The 17615-nt window shown below is 48.6% G+C and overlaps 1 protein-coding gene and 1 pseudogene across 1 annotated transcript; both read left to right on the top strand.

Annotated features, from left to right (window-relative positions):
- LOC127342444 (probable peptide/nitrate transporter At3g43790) overlaps positions 1-12725 on the top strand; it is a 33603-nt pseudogene extending 20878 nt beyond the window's left edge.
- Positions 3762-6103, top strand: LOC139838485 (uncharacterized). Its single transcript, XM_071828145.1, has one exon. The coding sequence runs from the start codon at positions 4759-4761 to the stop codon at positions 6088-6090; it is 1332 nt and encodes a 443-aa protein (XP_071684246.1). The 5' UTR covers positions 3762-4758; the 3' UTR covers positions 6091-6103.
- Positions 12726-17615: the final 4890 nt, after the last annotated feature.

Raw genomic sequence — 17615 nt, 5'->3', positions numbered from 1 at the left:
GGACATGAGCATTTCTTTCCATATCAATCTTTTTTTGTAGATCCATTTGCACACGATGGTTTTAACGCCATCCAGTGGGTCAACCAAGTTGCAAATTTGATTTATCCGATGAATTCTATTTCGGATCTCATGACTGCCATTAATGAGAGTTTGGGTCTACCATTACTTTTGCATATGTCGTAGGCTCATCATTGTCTAAGAATAATGTTTCTTGCGCATTACGGAGCCTTTCCGAACTAAGTGATGGTGGTGCTTCCTTTGCCACACGTTTCTCAACTTGTTCAAGCTGCACTGTTCTTCCACTTGTCTCCCTTTTGAGAAACTCTTTCTTTATGGAAACAACGCTTCGAGCGACAAACACTTTGATCTCTTCTCAGTTGTAGAAGTTATATATCATGGTTTCCCTCGGACATCTCATGAAATTGCATTTATCCGACTTGGGTGTGAGCTTGTCTGACTGAAGTCACTTGATAAACGCCTCACAATCCGAAATTTTAGAAAAGATAAATTGTGACTCTTCTTAGTCCATATCTCATATGGTGTCTTAACTATGGATTTAGACAGTATCCTATTTAGTGTGAAAGCTGCCATTTCTAGATTGTAATCCTAAAATGATAATGATATATATGACTGGCTCATCATCGATCAAACCATGTCCAACTAGGTTTGATTACACCGTTTCTTTGAGGTGTTTCGGACAGCGTGAGTTGTGGAACAATTCCACAACACTTTACATGATTGCTAAATTCATGACTCAAATACTGGATCATACAACCTTAATTTTATTGCTACGTTAATTTTTAACTTCATGGAAAGTATCTGCAACTATAATCAGACCGGAAGATCGATGGCCATGGGTGTCGTGTCTGGCATTTTTCTCCGACTTTGGCGGCGAGATGGTCTGGGCATGGCCGAGTTTTGGTGGTTTCATAGCGGTCAAGGTGACGGAGACGTCCAACCCCAGAATGGAGACACGAGTGCCTCAACATGCTAACATGCTGCCCAGCGTCTTCTCCAGCATTGTCTGAGGGTCAGGGAACTCTTAGCATTGGGAGCCGGCTAGTGAGAGGTTGTAGGCACTGGCATTTTCGGCAAAAATATATGCGTACCCCGGTGGAAAAACAAGATCTCATATCAGACAATGTTGACGTGCATGCATCATGTCCTTGTTGAAGGTGTTTGCTCGAAGCTCCGCCTATTCGGGTATGACAATCCCAAGTTTAACCTTTCATTTGACTCGTTAATATGGGCGCACATGCTAATGCGACGAACCATTCTTGACTTTATCTACAAGCAGTGTGCATTTTGTTATTTTTGAAAGAGGATGAGTATTGGTGTAATGCGTTGGATTGTTGCATGGAGCCTCTTGGGTAAGTACAAGACTTGGAGGGAAAGAAGCCTACTAAAGATAGTATAGAAATAGTTCGAATCTAATCCCATAATATCTCTAACTACCAAATATATCTCAAATATTAGCGGTACCTTCATGAACAACAGGAACCGCACAAACGATCAGACTAAAGAGATATCGAAGTAGAAACCTGTGGGCTGACATCCCCTGTAGTCGTAGCAGGAGTGTCGTGGACGGCGTAGCCGCGCGAATGCTTGGACTATAGAGGAAGCTGGTGAGTTTCTTAGGCGACGTGGTACCTCTCTGTGTCGATGTCAAGGTGCCAATATCGTTGACAGTGCAGCCTTGGGTCGATGTCAAGGTACCGAGATTTGTTCTAACCTTTATAAAAAAATTAAAGCTTGCGTTTGAATGGAAAATCGGTCTATATTGCTGAATCTCAACCGCATTTTATTTTTTGAGTAACAAGGTGATGACTCCAAAGTTAACCTTGTACGGAGGCAATTCTCCTCCTTGTAACTGCCTAAACATCGCCATCAAGTCATTCTTAATGACCTCCCAAAAGGTTTGGTAAAACTTCATAAGGAACTCGTGTGGTCCCGGAGCCTTATTATGTTCCATATGGGAGATTACTTCATTCTCTGTAAATTCAGCAGTCAGAATACTATTCTCCTCTGCGGTATATCATCAATACTATCTTCACGTATAGAAAAATTGTTCTTTGCTGGTTCCCCGAACAATTCTTATGGCATTCATATATGTAAACCTTTAAGTTTTTCTCCCACACAATTGTCCCCTCGTCTTGTTCAAGGTTAAAAATCTTTTTCTTGCGATGTTTTCTCCTTCCAATCAGGTGGAAATACTTTGTATTATTTCCTCCTTCCTACACATGTTTGCCTTTAGCAAATTGATCCCACTTAGTCTCTTCATCGTGCCTAAGTTTAGATAAGCGTTCGTTTGCATCCCTCAAGGTATCCCTCTCAGATGCACCAAAGGGAGAAGTTTCAGCCTTAACTATCTGGAGCATCAATAATAAGAGACACCCAAAAAATTGTAGTAATTCAAAAAAGAAAAAAAAATCTTCCTGGAAACCAAGGATGATCAAGTTTGTACTCGTAAAAAAAATGTTTGGAAAAGAAATGATTCCCATGGTCTTCAGGGGGAAAACAAATTATGATGAATATAAAGTGAATAGTACCTGGTCATGGCGCGTTTCGAGTTTGTTGTTTTACCTAGGATACAATAAAAGTAATTTCCTAGGAAAATATTTTTATACACGTATAATACCTGACCATTTTTTATTTCAAAAAAAAGTTCAATTTTTTTTAACCTTTTATTTTATTTTTATTTTTCCAAGTATGGGGGTGTGTGGCACCCGAGAGCCACTCTGCATTTCCCAAACACTCTTTCTCTTTCTTATAAATGCCACTGTGATTACGAGCGCACCCTCTGAGAAAACACCTAGCATGTACATGGCACATGTGAACTGACCGTGACCTACTTAACGTGTCTACATTGCTGCAGGAAACTTTGCATAAACATACCGAAGACACTTTTAAATAATGCAGTTGAAGATGTCGAAGAATCTCTTTCTGATACAAATGCTGAACAGAATGCTGGTGGATGTCTCAGTTTATTCACAAACTGGCCATTGCTCTCCGCTATTACTGTATATTGCATTTTCTCTCTGCAGGACTTGGCTTACGCAGAGGTAATGTGTGTATCATTTATTTTCTGACATATACTTATGTGGTTGTTTAGCATATTATTATTTTGCATTGCTTACATTGCCATTATTGTTGCTGGATTTCATTCTGAAAACACATAAACTGCAGGTATTTTCTCTTTGGGCTGTTAGTGATAGAAAATATGGTGGACTAAGCTTTTCATCTCAAGATGTGGGTAGCGTCCTTTCAATCTCAGGTATTTTAGACACAAGGAATTGTGTGTTTACAGCTTATGGCCCGTAGATTTACTCATTGAGACTTGAAAATTTTGAACATCATTGAGATAGGTGCAGTGAATTTTGCTATGAAGGGAAACTTACATATATACAAGTGCAAATGCATATGCTATTGCCCAATTTTTAGCGACCATATAGCATCTGAAGTTCTGAACAATTAGAGCAAGTGAGCAGTTGTATATTTATATGACACTAAACTTTCTTGTCGGGAAATATACAACATCGAGCTTTCAGTGGCATTTCTCGAAGCTACAGACTTTGAAGTGGCGCATAAATATATGCTTAATTTGAAGAAATAAGACATACTAGAACCATAATTTGAATGAAACATGTGATCATGAGAACTCACTAGGAACTCACAAAATCATGTCTCATGTGTTGTGCGCTTTGGCAGCGAGAGGGAGCGCAGCGAGAGGGAGTGCTGCGTGAGGGCCGAGGGCCTCCCCCGGTTCGCGGCGGCGCCCTGGCCATGGCAACAACGACCGCCCCATCGCCGACCCCATCGCCGACCCCGCCCTTGCCGCCGTCGTCGGGACCTCACCGCCGTGAGGACAGGTGGCGCGGCGGCCGCGGCTCGGACTCGGAGGAGACTCCGCGGTCGCAGATCGGGGGGCTCGGTGGCGGCGGGCGGGCGGAGCATCGCGACCGGCCGGAATCGTCAAGGGCGCGCAGCGAGGTGAGATCCGAGATCTTCCGGGAGGAGAAAGGCGTCGCCTTTGACGAGCTGGATGACTCCGACGACCCCATCGACGACGAAGAGGAAGAGAACCCGAACCCGTGGGAGGAGCCCACGCATGTGTCCGCAAGCGTGCGCGCGGCCGGCGAGTAGGGAGAAAGGTGGCGGCGCGGGCGGCGCGGCCCGAGCGCGTCGTCGGCGAGCGCGTCGTCGGCGCCTACGATGAGTACCACGGGCTCTGCCTCCTCTGCACGCAGCCGGGCCACCGCGTTGCCGACCGCACCGTCGGCCCGATGTGCTTGCGCTGTGGGGAGGTAGGGCACATGGCACGGGAGTGTGCGCTCCCCGGCCGCGCGGCCAAGGTCGCCGCCGACGGATGCTGCGGAGGCGGCACGCAAGAGGATGTACGATGGGGGCCGCGGCCGCCGCATGGATGATGGCGCCGGTGATCGCCGTGCGCGTGCGTCGGCGACCTACCAGGCTGCCAGGGAGCCTCCAGCTCGCCGTGGCGCCGCGCCCGATGGGATGGAGCGGAGAACGGTGGCGCCGCGCCGTGCGTAAGCCCCGCCCAGGGCCGGCGCCGCGCCGCGCCGGGCTGCTGTGCCGGTGCCGAGGAGGGACGCCCCACCTCCAAGGGCAGCCAAGGGACGTCGCGACGCGCACGTGCGCAGTGGGGTGGCTGGTGCTGCCGGGGACGCTCGCGCGGTGGCGCCGGTGCCTGTGGGTGACAGCGCCGTTGCGCCGGTGCTGCCGCTGGCTCGCCGTGCCATGGAGGTGCCAAGGCCACGCCGTGCGGATCAGCAAGTTGCCCCCTTGGCGCTGCGCGCTCCGGCGGTGGGCGGTGAGCTCGCAAGACGCCCTGCGCGCGCTGCATGCGTGCTACCTCGCACGGCTGAGATTAATGAAGCGGAAGACATGCTCGCCAAGGCCCTGCTAGCCGTGATCGTCGGCGTCCGCCGCGCGGTCACCACTGAGGAGGTGGCCATGGCGCTGGAGGATGTCCACGGTCTGCCGGCAGGAAGTTTCTCGGTACACTGCCACCGCCCTGAGGATTTCCTGATCTTCTTCGCTAGGAGAGAGGATCGAGACAGGGTGCTGGGTGAAGAAGTTATCGCGTCTCCGTTCTTTCGGCTGCTGCTCAGGCCATGGGCGCGCCGCACATACGCTGTGTCCGGCGGCCTCTGCGTGCACGTTGAGCTCGAGGTGGAGGGGGTGCCCGCCAACGCCTGGAGCTTATCGATGGCGGAGGCAATCCTGGCGCCGGCGGCCTGGGTGGAACGGCTGCACCCGCTAACGAGGAGCCGTGCGGACATGGGTACGTTTCGTCTGTCGGCCTGGTGCCTCGACCCCGCGCTGATGCCGAAGGAGGTTGATCTCCACGTCGTCGAACCGGATGAGCCACCGTCACTCGAGGATTTGGCGGCGCCGGCACAGGCGGTTGTGCCGCCGCACATCAACACGTTGGCTTACCCGTTGATCATCCATGTGACCACAACTGTCGACTTCCGCCGCGGCGCTCCGCGTGACAACGCCGGCGGCCGTGCGGACGATGGTGATGGAAGCACTCCGGGGTGGCCAACACGGCGCCACTACAGCTACACGCGTGGTATCCCTGACACCCTGCCTGGGAGCGGCGGAGGCGGCGTTCAGGAGGCGTCTGCTTCCTACGGACAAGCTGGCGGGAGCCATGGTGGCTCTACGAGGGTCCTGTCCTCTGGGGCCGTCGTGGGCGAGTCGGTGGCCGTGCCATCGCAGCGGACCAAGCGGAGGAGCCGTGGGGGACGCAAGGTTCGCGAGCTGCGGGCACGCGCTGCTGCACTAGCCGCCGGTGATGGAGCTACCGTCGGAGAGGCTGCCGCTGGCGCCGTGGTTGTTCGTAGTGAGGTTGCGAGGGGCTCTTCAGCGCTGGACGATGGCGCCATGGTGGAGCGGACCCCGGCTGCTAGTAGCGCCAGGGGGTCGGAATCGATGGAGGTGGCCGTTGGTGCTGTCATGGTGCGCACGCCGGCGGCAGTGAGCGCCGCCGCCTTGGACGCGCAGAGGCCGGCTGCTCCCAGCGCCAGAGACGATGGGATCGCGGTCCACACGCCGACGCGCTAGCTGGTGGACCTGGCTGCGGTCAAAGGCCGGTCCAAGGCTGTGGACCGAGTCATGGTGGGGCCGGTGGGGGGCCAGATGCTGTTGGACGTGCCCGATTCAAATTCGTCGGCACTGTTGGACGGGTCTGGTCCAAAAGATACGGCGGATTCAAACCCTGCGGCAGGTGGTGGGTCCAGCGCCAGCGCGGGAAGTTTCCAGGTTGGGGGGCTGATCGTTCCGTTGGATGGCTCTCCCGCGTCCCCGCACGCCATCGAGCGGGAATTGGAGGTCCCTTCTGTCCAAAGGCTAACCCTGGAGGACCTGGCTGGGCCTTTCATCCCCAGGCTGCTCCTGGGCCTAGCCGCTTTTGCAAGCCCACCTCCTTCTGAGGCTGTGGAAAGTGGAGGACTAGGTTTGGGCGTTGCTGGGCCCTTGGGCCAAGACGAGAGCGACTCTCCGTCGCGGGCCGTGATGTCCTGCCAAACCCTGGCACTGTCGCGGCCGGTGCTCGACGCTGACGGTGGCAAGGTCCTGGATGAGGACGACGCGGTGGATGAAGAGTTCCTGGCAGACCCGGCCCCACAGAGTGCTGAAGAGGAGGGCTGCGCTGCACCAACCCCTTGCGCCCCCTCTCCGTCTGTGTGCCGCTTTGCATCGCCACCGATGGTGTTTCAGAGAACGCGACAAACCCCGGTGCCTAGGGTACCGGCGGCTTTGGCGCGACCAAGGACGCTTGGGGAGTTCCTTGAAGCTGCAAAATCGCGCTCGGACGCTCTCCTCCGCACTTCGCCGTTAGGCGACGGTTGGTGGAGCTGAACTTTCAGCCGCGGCGGAGCTCGAGGATCGCAAAGCAACCGGGTGGGATGAACGCCGAGATGAAAGCGGTGAGGAACCTGATGCGCAAGCTTGGACTACTCTCTGGAGATGAGGCAACGTCAACGGCTGCCCTCGAAGCTTACCACAAGATGTACGAGCTACCCTTGACGGACGACATGATTGAGGCGATCGCTGAGTTCTACGGATGGACGCTTTCCACGATCAGAGGCTGTTCTCCGCCGATGCTGGGGATGCCGGGTGCTCGCCTCGTCGAGGCTTGACCCTGATGTCCACTACCTAGGGTGTGCCTCGTAGTCGGTCCAATGTTGTACGAACCTAAGATTATGGTGGCCATTGTGCGAGGCCTCAATGATCGCGCAAGACGTACGACTGTTAGGAGTGTGGTAGGCACCACAGGTGCATGTATCGTTTGTATCCAAGAGACAAAACTTGCGGTTGTAACCCCTGCCATTGTTATGGAAGCGCTTGGCGCGGATTTTGATGCTTACTTCTGCTTGCCGGCGACTGATACTCGGGGTGGGATGATTATGGCTTGGATCAGCAGGGTGGTGCAGCTTGACAGCGCCCACATAGGTGCTAACAGCATCACTGCGAGGGTGGCGCCCCTGGGGGGAACCATGGTGGTGGCTGACATGCGTATATGGACCACAGGCTGAGGCTGACAAGATCGCCTTCCTGGATGAGCTACGGGATGTCCGCGGAATCCACCGGGGCCCCTGGGACCTCTGCGGAGATTTCAACATGATTTATAGGGCTGAGGACAAGAACAACGGTAACCTTAACCGTAGGATGATGGGACGTTTCCGTCGCTTCCTGAACGACTGCGAGCTGAAGGAGATCTACCTGCATGGCCGACGCTACACCTGGTCGAATGAACGTGAAACCCCTACTCTAGTTCGGCTTGACCGGGTATTTGTCACGGTGGCTTGGGAGGAACTCCATAGTAGCTGCAGTTTGCGCTGCTTGGCGACGGTTGTGGCGGATCATTGCCCCCTCCTCCTTGACTGCACCTCACAGTCGGGAGGGCGGCGAAGGTTCCAGTTCGAGCGGTTCTGGCTGCGCCTTGACGGGTTCGATGAGGTGGTTCAGGACGCCTGGGAGGTAGTCCAGGGGGACACTGACCCCTTCAGGCGGCTCACCGCTAAATTGAAACTCACGGCGCGTCGGCTCATGAGCTGGAGCGATAAAAAGGTTGGATCCATCAAGCTGCAGCTAATGATAGCGCGGGAGGTCGTGCTAAGGTTGGACATTGCCATGGAATCCCGACAGCTCACATCGGATGAACGTCGCCTACGGGCACACCTCAAGCAGACCTACTTGGGGTTGGCCTCGCTAGAGCGGACGATGGCTCGCCAGCGGGCAAAGATCGCTTGGCTGCGGGAGGGGGACGCCAATACGGCCTTCTTCCACCAGCACACGGCTTATAGGCGCCAGAAAAATGTGATCCACAGTTTGAGGGTGGATAACGCGGTTGTCTCCGACCATGCGGCCATGGCTGAAGCTACCTTCGCACACTTTGAGGGCCTACTTGGCACCTCGGGGGCAAGGGCTCACTCGCTGGACTTAGATTTTCTGGGGGTCACTCCAGAGGATCTATCCGAGCTTGAGGTGGCGTTCACAGAGGAGGAGGTTTGGGAGGTGATCAAGCACCTGCCGCCGGGCAAAGCTCCCGGCCCCGACGGGTTTACGGCTGAATTCCTGCAGAAATGCTGGGGGGTGGTCAAGGCTGACTTCATGGCGGCTTTTGACAAGCTTTACACGATGTGTGGGCGCAGGTTTCAAGGCCTTAACCAGGCTTTGATGGTGCTGCTGCCCAAGCGCCCGGATGCTATGGCGCTGGGTGATTACATGCCGATAAGCCTTATCCACATCTTCGCCAAGCTGGTGGCGAAGATCTTGGCTACTAGGCTTGCACCTCGGATGGAGTCGCTAGTGGACCGCAACCAATGCGCCCTCATTCGCAAAAGATGCATTCACGACAACTTCATGCTGGTGCAGCAAACAGCCCGCTTCCTGCACAGGGAGAAGGAGCCGAGGGTGATGCTGAAACTGGATATCGCTCGGGCCTTCGATTCGGTGTCCTGGGGTTTCCTCATGGAGGTCCTCCAGAAGATCGGGTTTGGCCCGAGGTTCCGAGAGCTTGTCTCTCTGCTGCTGGCCACGGCTAGTACTCGGGTGCTGCTCAATGGCGAGCCAGGACCCCCGATATGGCATCGGAGGGGACTGAGACAGGGGGACCCCCTATCGCCATCTTTGTTCGTCCTAGTGATGAACTCGCTCAACAAGGTGCTTGCCAAGGCATATGAGCTGGGTGTGCTGCGACGGTTGGCGCGGCGGGACCTGGCGACCTCTGTGTCGCTCTATGCGGATGACGTGGTGATCTTCTGCCACCCTGACGAGTCAGAGTTGAGTGCGGTCCGGGGCATCCTGGAGTTGTTCGGACAGGCCTCCGGCTTACGCACCAACTTCGCCAAATGCTCGGTATCCCCGATTGCGTGTTCGGAAGAGGAGGCTGGGGCGGCAGCGGTGCACATGGAGTGCCAGCTAGCGCCTTTTCCAGTGAAGTACTTGGGTATTCCCCTATCTACAAGGCGTCTGTCGGCCGAGACTTTCGCTTGTAGATAGGCTAACTGACAAGCTGCCGACGTGGCGGGCGTCTATGATGCCGCAAGCTGGACGTTTGGCGCTGATCCGGGCCGTGCCGGCGGCAATCCCGTTGCATCAGATAACGGTCCTGGCACTGAACAAAAAGACTCTCAAGCAGATCAACAAGATTTTGCGAGGGTTCCTCTGGGTAGGCCGGGCAGAGGCCAATGGAGGTCACTGCCATGTGAACTGGGCAAGGGTGTGTCGACCGCTGCATCTAGGCGGGCTGGGGATTCCCGATCTGGCACGTATGGCCATAAGCCTAAGGGTGCGCTGGCTGTGGAGGATGCGCACTGACCCCTGCGTCCGTGGCGTGGGCTGGACATGCAATTCTCGAAGATGGAGCTGGACATCTTTGCCGCCTCCACCTCGATGAGGGTTGGCAATGGAGAGTCCGCCCTCTTCTGGGAGGACCGATGGCTGGGCGGCCGTTCCATCAAGGAGATGGCGCCGGAGGTGTACGCGCTGGTCCCTAAACGGCGCAGGAAGGTGCGCACGGTGCGCCAGGCACTGGTTGACCACACCTGGATCCCCGACATGGCAGGAGCACCCAGTGCCCTTGCACTATGGCAATATGTGCAATTATGGGGCAGGCTGAGGGACGTCCAGCTTTCGGTGGAGCAGGACACGATGGTTTGGGTTTGGACGACGGATGGACAGTACACATCCCACTCTTGCTATGAGGCCCTCTTTCAGGGAGGGATCATATCATCATCATGGGAGCTGAACTGGAAATCCTGGGCGCCTCCCAGGGTGAAATTCTTCATATGGTTGGCATGTCTTGACAGGTGTTGGACGGGTGAGAGGCTGGCACGTCGTGGTCTACCACATGCGCCCGAATGCCCGCTGTGCAACCAATCCGATGAGACTATGATACACCTTCTCACTGGTTGCCCATTCTCCAGGACGGTTTGGTTCGAGGTCCTTTCATGGATCCGATCCACCTCCGAACCTCCTTCTTCGGAGGGGGACTTCGTGGAGTGGTGGTCGCAGGCAGTGCGTACCGCCCCTCGCCAGTTGCGTAAAGGTACATCGTCGATAATCATGCTCACGGCGTGGTGGATATGGAAGCACCGGAATGCTGCGATCTTTGACAACGCACAACCTTCAGTGCCCTCCCTGCTCGGCGACATCAAGACCGAAGCGCAACAGTGGGCGAACGCGGGAGCCCGTGGTGTCCGCCAGCTCCTCCCCTAGACTAGGTTTCCTTTCTTGGGTCGAGTTGTAGTGCGGGGTGTTTGTCCTCTCTTGGACATGTACATATAACCTTTCGCTTTACCTATCAATGCATCGAAACGCAAGTCTTTTGCGTTTTCGCGTTTTTTTTTATGTGTTGTGCGCTTTCTGGTAACATGCAAAGTTTATTGTACTGACTGTACTTGTCAGGTCTCTTACTCCTGATATATCAAATTTTGATTTATCCATCGGTTGCAAAGTCTATAGACCCCATCACATTAGTCCGTGCAATTGCGGTAAGACTATCTGATGCTTGTTTGATAAACTTAGTTATATTGTAGCGGTTAAACTCATTAGATATTCTGATGTGCAGGTATTGTCAATACCACTTCTTGCGAGCTATCCATTCATGCCTGCATTATCAGGGTTCATTCTTCAGTTGGCAGTAAATTGTGCATCTTTTCTGAAGAATTCTTTCGCTGTGAGTGCAAAGATCTTACATTTTTTGTTGTTGGGAAAAAGATCTTCAAGTTTGGGCATGGTATTAGTCCATAATTTTGTAAATTATATCACGAGTCTAATTTTCGAGTCTGGTCTATTTATCTTGGTGCTGGCTAAGCATAACTGTAGATATTGTTGCTGAACACCTTTTCTTTGTTAATAAATAGTAGAGGAAATGCAAATACGTACTAGTTATTCATATTTTGACAAATACTTTAACTGTTTCTCTGCTTATCGTACTGATCACTAATATGTGATGCTTAGAGACTTATATATTTCAACCCAAGACAGCCATTTTTAATACTACCTACAAAAATTTACTCGTGCTCCCAAAAACATTTCAGGTAACTACCATGACTGTGTTCAGCATTTTAATGAATGATTCTGTGGTAAGTTACGATATTTCTAATAAATGAGTAAAATTAATAGCTATCTTTCATTCATTCCCACGAAGTTTGGTAATATCATTTTGTTCTCTAACTTTGGGATACACATAACAGAGTCAAGACCTAAGAGCTTCAGCCAATGGCCTTTCTATAACACTAATGTCCATCTCTAAAACTATCGCTCCAGCTGTTGCAGGAGTTATGTAAGTATCCATGCTCCAACTTACTAAGTATTGTAACCACATAGGGGAAAATATAGCACTTCACATGAATACCTAGATTACTAAGCATTTTATTTTTTTCTATTGCAAACAGCAATTATCTCAGTTCCCCTAATAGTTGTATTTATCTTTTGTGACTCAGTTCATTGGCAATGCAATCACTGGACACCTTTTCTTTATTTACAATTTTTTATGAAAAAATGTGTTCCACCTTATCATGTTAATTGCATTTTTTTCCTTGTAGATTCTCATGGGCTCAAAAGCGTCAAACAGCTCCATTTCTGCCAGGTATTTAATACCTTCCTTTTTTGTTACATGTACAAAAATTTCTATCCTTCTGCACTGATCTGGAGTATGTATTTTCTAGGAAGATTGAGCTTGTGTTTAACATGGAAATATTTTATGTTGTTAATACAATGTAAATTAATAAATCTCTAATCCGTGCTGATACCTGCTGCGAATTAATCTTACAGGCGACCACCTGGTGTTCTTCATGCTGATCGTGTTCACTGTTATAGGCCTTACGTTCACTTTCAGGCCGTTCTACGCTAGAAAGGGCAGGACGGAGCATTAACGCCGCCACACCATGTGTTACAACCTAGACAAGTAGACAAGAACCTGAATATGTAGTAATATTGGTATATTTTTCTTTCCTTAAACATTGTGTATCTGCTCTAAGATGCAGACTGTTATTATTTGTGTACTGCAAGAGTGCAAGGTCACTCTCGCGCATGTGACGTTGAAAGAACATATGACATTTTTGGTTTGAATCCTCCAAACAAAGAAATACGAAAAATGTATAGCTTAGATTAAGGATTAGGTATATGGTATAGTTGTCATAGAAACAATTATTATTTTTCTATGAGATTGGACTCCATGGATTTTGCCTTGGAACTTGTTGTGAAGAGATGTGGTTGCTGACCTTAGAGGTGGGTGCACAGCTTCTGTCTCTCCCTTAGGGATTTATGGAGTGAGGGGGCACATATATATACATCAGCTCCTGGGTGAATAGATGGGCCACATGGGCCAGCAACATAAAGCCCAATAACTGTTCAACACTCCCCCTCGAGATGAGTGATAGATATCTATCATCCCCATCTTGTTACAAGTCAAGTTGCATTCCTTTGCTCCCAGCCCTTTTGTTAAGCAATTTGTTGTCCTTTGTTCACATAATCAATCTTGATAATTCTAGCATCTATTTTTTCCTTGATAAAGAAACTATCAATCTCCACATGTCTGGTTCTGTCATGTTGTACTGGATTATTTGCTATGCATATAGCTGACTTGTTATCGCACCAAACATTCAAATGTTCATCTCTTAGCACCTTCAATTCACTTAAGAGATTTCGTACCCACGACATGTCACTCAATCCTTGAGACATTGCTCGATATTCTGCTTCAGTTGACTTTGATACAACTAGTTGCTTTTTAGTTCTCCATGACACCAGATTACCTCCAACAAACACACAATATCCTGAAGTTGACCTCCTGTCATCAAGGCAACTTGCCCAATCAGCATCAGTGTAGCCATCAACCGTTAAGTTACCCTTTCCTCGAGTCCCCTTTAGGTACCTCAAAACTTGATGTGCATCCAAGTGATGAGTCCTAGGCTCATGCATATATCTACTTACAATGCTTACTGCATAAGCAATGTCCGGCCTTGTATGATATAGATGTAGTAGCTTTCCTAGAAGTTTCTGATAATTTTCATTTTGCACCAATTCCCCAGATTCAACTGTTATCCTATGATTTCGGATCTATGGGTGTTGCCGCTTGATACGTCTCCGACGTATCAATAATTTCTTATGTTCCATGCCACATTATTGATGTTATCTACATGTTTTATGCACACTTTATGTCATATTCGTGCATTTTCTGGAACTAACCTATTAACAAGATGCCGAAGTGCCAGTTGCTGTTTTCTGCTGTTTTTGGTTTCAGAAATCCTAGTAAGGAAATATTCTCGGAATTGGACGAAATCAAAGCCCAGGGGCCTATTTTCTCACGAAGCTTCCAGAAGTCCGAAGGAGAGACGAAGAGGGGCCACGGAGGGGCCACACCATAGGGCGGCGCGGCCCCCTTGGCCGCGCCGGCCTCAGAGTGTGGGGCCCCGTGCCGCCTCTTGACCTGCCCTTCCGCCTATAAAAAGTCTCCGTGATGAAACCCCGCATCGAGAGCCACGATACGGAAAACCTTCCGGAGACGCCGCCGCCGCCGATCCCATCTCGGGATCCAGAGATCGCCTCCGCACCCCGGAGAGGGGAATCATCTCCCGGAGGACTCTACGCCGCCATGGTCGCCTCCGGTGTGATGTGTGAGTAGTCTACCCCTGGACTATGGGTCCATAGCAGTAGCTAGATGGTTGTCTTCTCCCCATTGTGCTATCATTGTCGGATCTTGTGAGCTGCCTAACATGATCAAGATCATCTATCTGTAATTCTATATGTTGCGTTTGTTGGGATCCGATGAATAGAGAATACTTGTTATGTTGATTATCAAAGTTATGCTTATGTGTTGTTTATGATCTTGCATGCTCTCCGTTACTAGTAGATGCTCTGGCCAAGTAGATGCTTGTAACTCCAAGAGGGAGTACTTATGCTCGATAGTGGGTTCATGCCTGCATTGACACTGGGACAAAGGATGTGAAAGTTCTAAGGTTGTGTTGTGCAGTTGCCACTAGGGATAAAACATTAGTGCTATGTTCAAGGATGTAGTCACTAGTTACATTACGCACCATACTTAATGCAATTGTCTCGTTGTTTGCAACTTAATACCGGAGGGGGTTCGGATGATAACTCGAAGGTGGACTTTTTAGGCATAGATGCAATGGATGACGGTCTATGTACTTTGTCGTAATGCCCAATTAAATCTCACTATACTCATCATGATATGTATGTGCATGGTCATGCTCTCTTTATTTGTCAATTGCCCAATCGTAATTTGTTCACCCAACATGCTGTTCGTCTTATGGGAGAGACACCTCTAGTGAACTGTGGACCCCGGTCCAATTCTCTTTACCAAATACAATCTACTGCAATACTTGTTCTACTGTTTTCTGCAAACAATCATCTTCCACACAATACGGTTAACTCTTTGTTACAGCAAGCCGGTGAGATTGACAACCTCACTGTTTCGTTGGGGCAAAGTACTTTGGTTGTGTTGTGCAGGTTCCACGTTGGCGCCGGAATCACTGGTGTTGCGCCGCACTACATCTCGCCGCCATCAACCTTCAACGTGCTTCTTGGCTCCTCCTGGTTCGATAAACCTTGGTTTCTTTCTGAGGGAAAACTTGCTGCTGTGCGCATCATACCTTCCTCTTGGGGTTGCCCAACGAACGTGTGAAATACACGCCATCAAGCTAGATTTCTGGCGCCGTTGCCGGGGAGATCAAGACACGCTGCAAGGGGAGTCTCCACTTCTCAATCTCTTTACTTTGTTTTTGTCTTGCTTAGTTTTATTTACTACTTTGTTTGCTGCACTAAATCAAAATACAAAAAAAATTAGTTGCTAGTTTTACTTTATTTGCTATCTTGTTTGCTATATCTAAAACACAAAAAAATTAGTTTACTTGCATTTACTTTATCTAGTTTGTTTTATTTACTGTTGCTAAAATGGCCAACGCTGAAAATACTAAGTTGTGTGACTTCACAACCACAAATAATAATGATTTCTTATGAACACCTATTGCTCCACCTGCTACTACAGCAGAATTCTTTGAAATTAAACCTGCTTTACTGAATCTTGTTATGCGAGAGCAATTTTCTGGTGTTAGTTCTGATGATGCTGCTGCCCATCTTAATAATTTTGTTAAATTATGTGAAATGCAAAAATATAAAGATGTAGATGGTGATATTATTAAACTAAAATTGTTCCCTTTCTCATTAAGAGGAAGAGCTAAAGATTGGTTGATATCTCTGCCTAAGAATAGTATTGATTCATGGACTAAATGCAAGGATGCTTTTATTGGTAGATATTATCCCCCTGCTAAAATTATATCTTTGAGGAGTAGCATAATGAATTTTAAACAATTAGATACTGAACATGTTGCTCAAGCTTGGGAAAGAATGAAATCTTTGGTTAAAAATTGCCCAACCCATGGACTGACTACTTGGATGATCATCCAAACCTTCTATGCAGGACTAAATTTTTCTTCGCGGAATTTATTGGATTCAGCTGCTGGAGGTACCTTTATGTCCATCACTCTTGGTGAAGCAACAAAGCTTCTTGATAATATGATGATCAATTACTCTGAATGGCACACGGAAAGAGCTCCACAAGGTAAGAAGGTAAATTCGTCAAGAAACCTCTTCCTTGAGTGATAAGATTGATGCTATTATGTCTATGCTTGTGAATGATAGGACTAATATTGATCCTAATAATGTTCCATTAGCTTCATTGGTTGCACAAGAAGAACATGTTGATGTAAACTTCATTAAAAATAATAATTTCAACAACAATGCTTACCTAACAATTCTAGTAACAACTATAGACCATATCCTTATAATAATGGCAACGGCTATGGTAATTCTTATGGGAATTCTTACAACAATAATAGGAGTTCACCCCTGGACTTGAAGCCATGCTTAAAGAATTTATTAGTACACAAACTGCTTTTAACAAATCTGTTGAAGAAAAGCTTGGGAAAATTGATATACTTGCTTCTAAAGTCGATAGTCTTGTCATTGATGTTGATCTTTTGAAATCAAAAGTTTTGCCTAATGAGAATCATCATAATAAAATTACTACTACAGCAAATGCCATTCAAGTTAGAATTAATGAGAATATAAGATTAATGGCTGAACTGCGTGCTAGGTGGGATAGAGAAGAAAATGAAAAACTAGCTAAAGAAAAGAATATAGCTAAAGTTTGGACTATTACCACCACTAGTAATGCTAATGCTACACATGTTGCTGCACCTCCCACTAATACTAATAAAAGAATTGGTGTTAGCAATGTTTCCACTTCTAATGCAAAGCGCGAAAAACTGCACTGAAACTGCTAAAACTGCTGAAACTGCCTCGTGATAAAGTCGCTGAAATTTTTTCCAACATTGGGGATGATGATCCCATTGCTTTAGATTATAATGGTTTGAATTTTGATGATTGCCACATCTCTGAAGTTATAAAGTTCTTGCAAAAACTTGCTAAAAGTCCTAATGCTAGTGCTATAAATTTGGCTTTTACACATCATATTACAAATGCTCTTATAAAAGCTAGGGAAGAGAAACTAGAGCGCGAAGCCTCTATTCCTAAAAAGCTAGAGGATGGTTGGGAGCCCATCATTAAGATGAAGGTTAAAGATTTTGATTGTAATGCTTTATGTGATCTTGGTGCAAGTATTTCTGTTATGCCTAAGAAAATTTATAATATGCTTGACTTGCCACCGCTGAAAAATTGTTATTTGGATGTTAATCTTGCTGATCATTCTACAAAGAAACCTTTGGGTAAAGTTGATAATGTTCGCATTACCGTTAACAATAACCTTGTTCCCGTTGATTTTGTTGTCTTGGATATTGAATGCAATGCATCTTGTCCCATTATATTGGGAAGACCCTTTCTTCGAACTGTTGGTGCTATTATTGATATGAAGGAAGGTAATATAAAATATCAGTTTCCTCTCAAGAAAGGTATGGAACACTTCCCTAGAAAGAGAATGAAGGTACCTTTTGATTCTATTATGAGAACAAATTATGATGTTGACACTTCGTCTCTTGATAATACTTGATACACACTTTCTGCGCCTAGCTGAAAGGCGTTAAAGAAAAGCACTTATGGGAGAC

Source organism: Lolium perenne, chromosome 3 (genome assembly GCF_019359855.2).
Source record: "Lolium perenne isolate Kyuss_39 chromosome 3, Kyuss_2.0, whole genome shotgun sequence".
Lineage (NCBI taxonomy): Eukaryota > Viridiplantae > Streptophyta > Magnoliopsida > Poales > Poaceae > Lolium > Lolium perenne.
The sequence above is the reverse complement of the archived record's forward strand: the minus strand, read 5'-3'. Positions and strand labels throughout refer to the sequence as shown.

Coding starts and splice junctions, on each gene's coding strand:
- LOC139838485 (XM_071828145.1), top strand. CDS start 4,759: ATGGAGGTGCCAAGGCCACGCCGTGCGGATCAGCAAGTTGCCCCCTTG.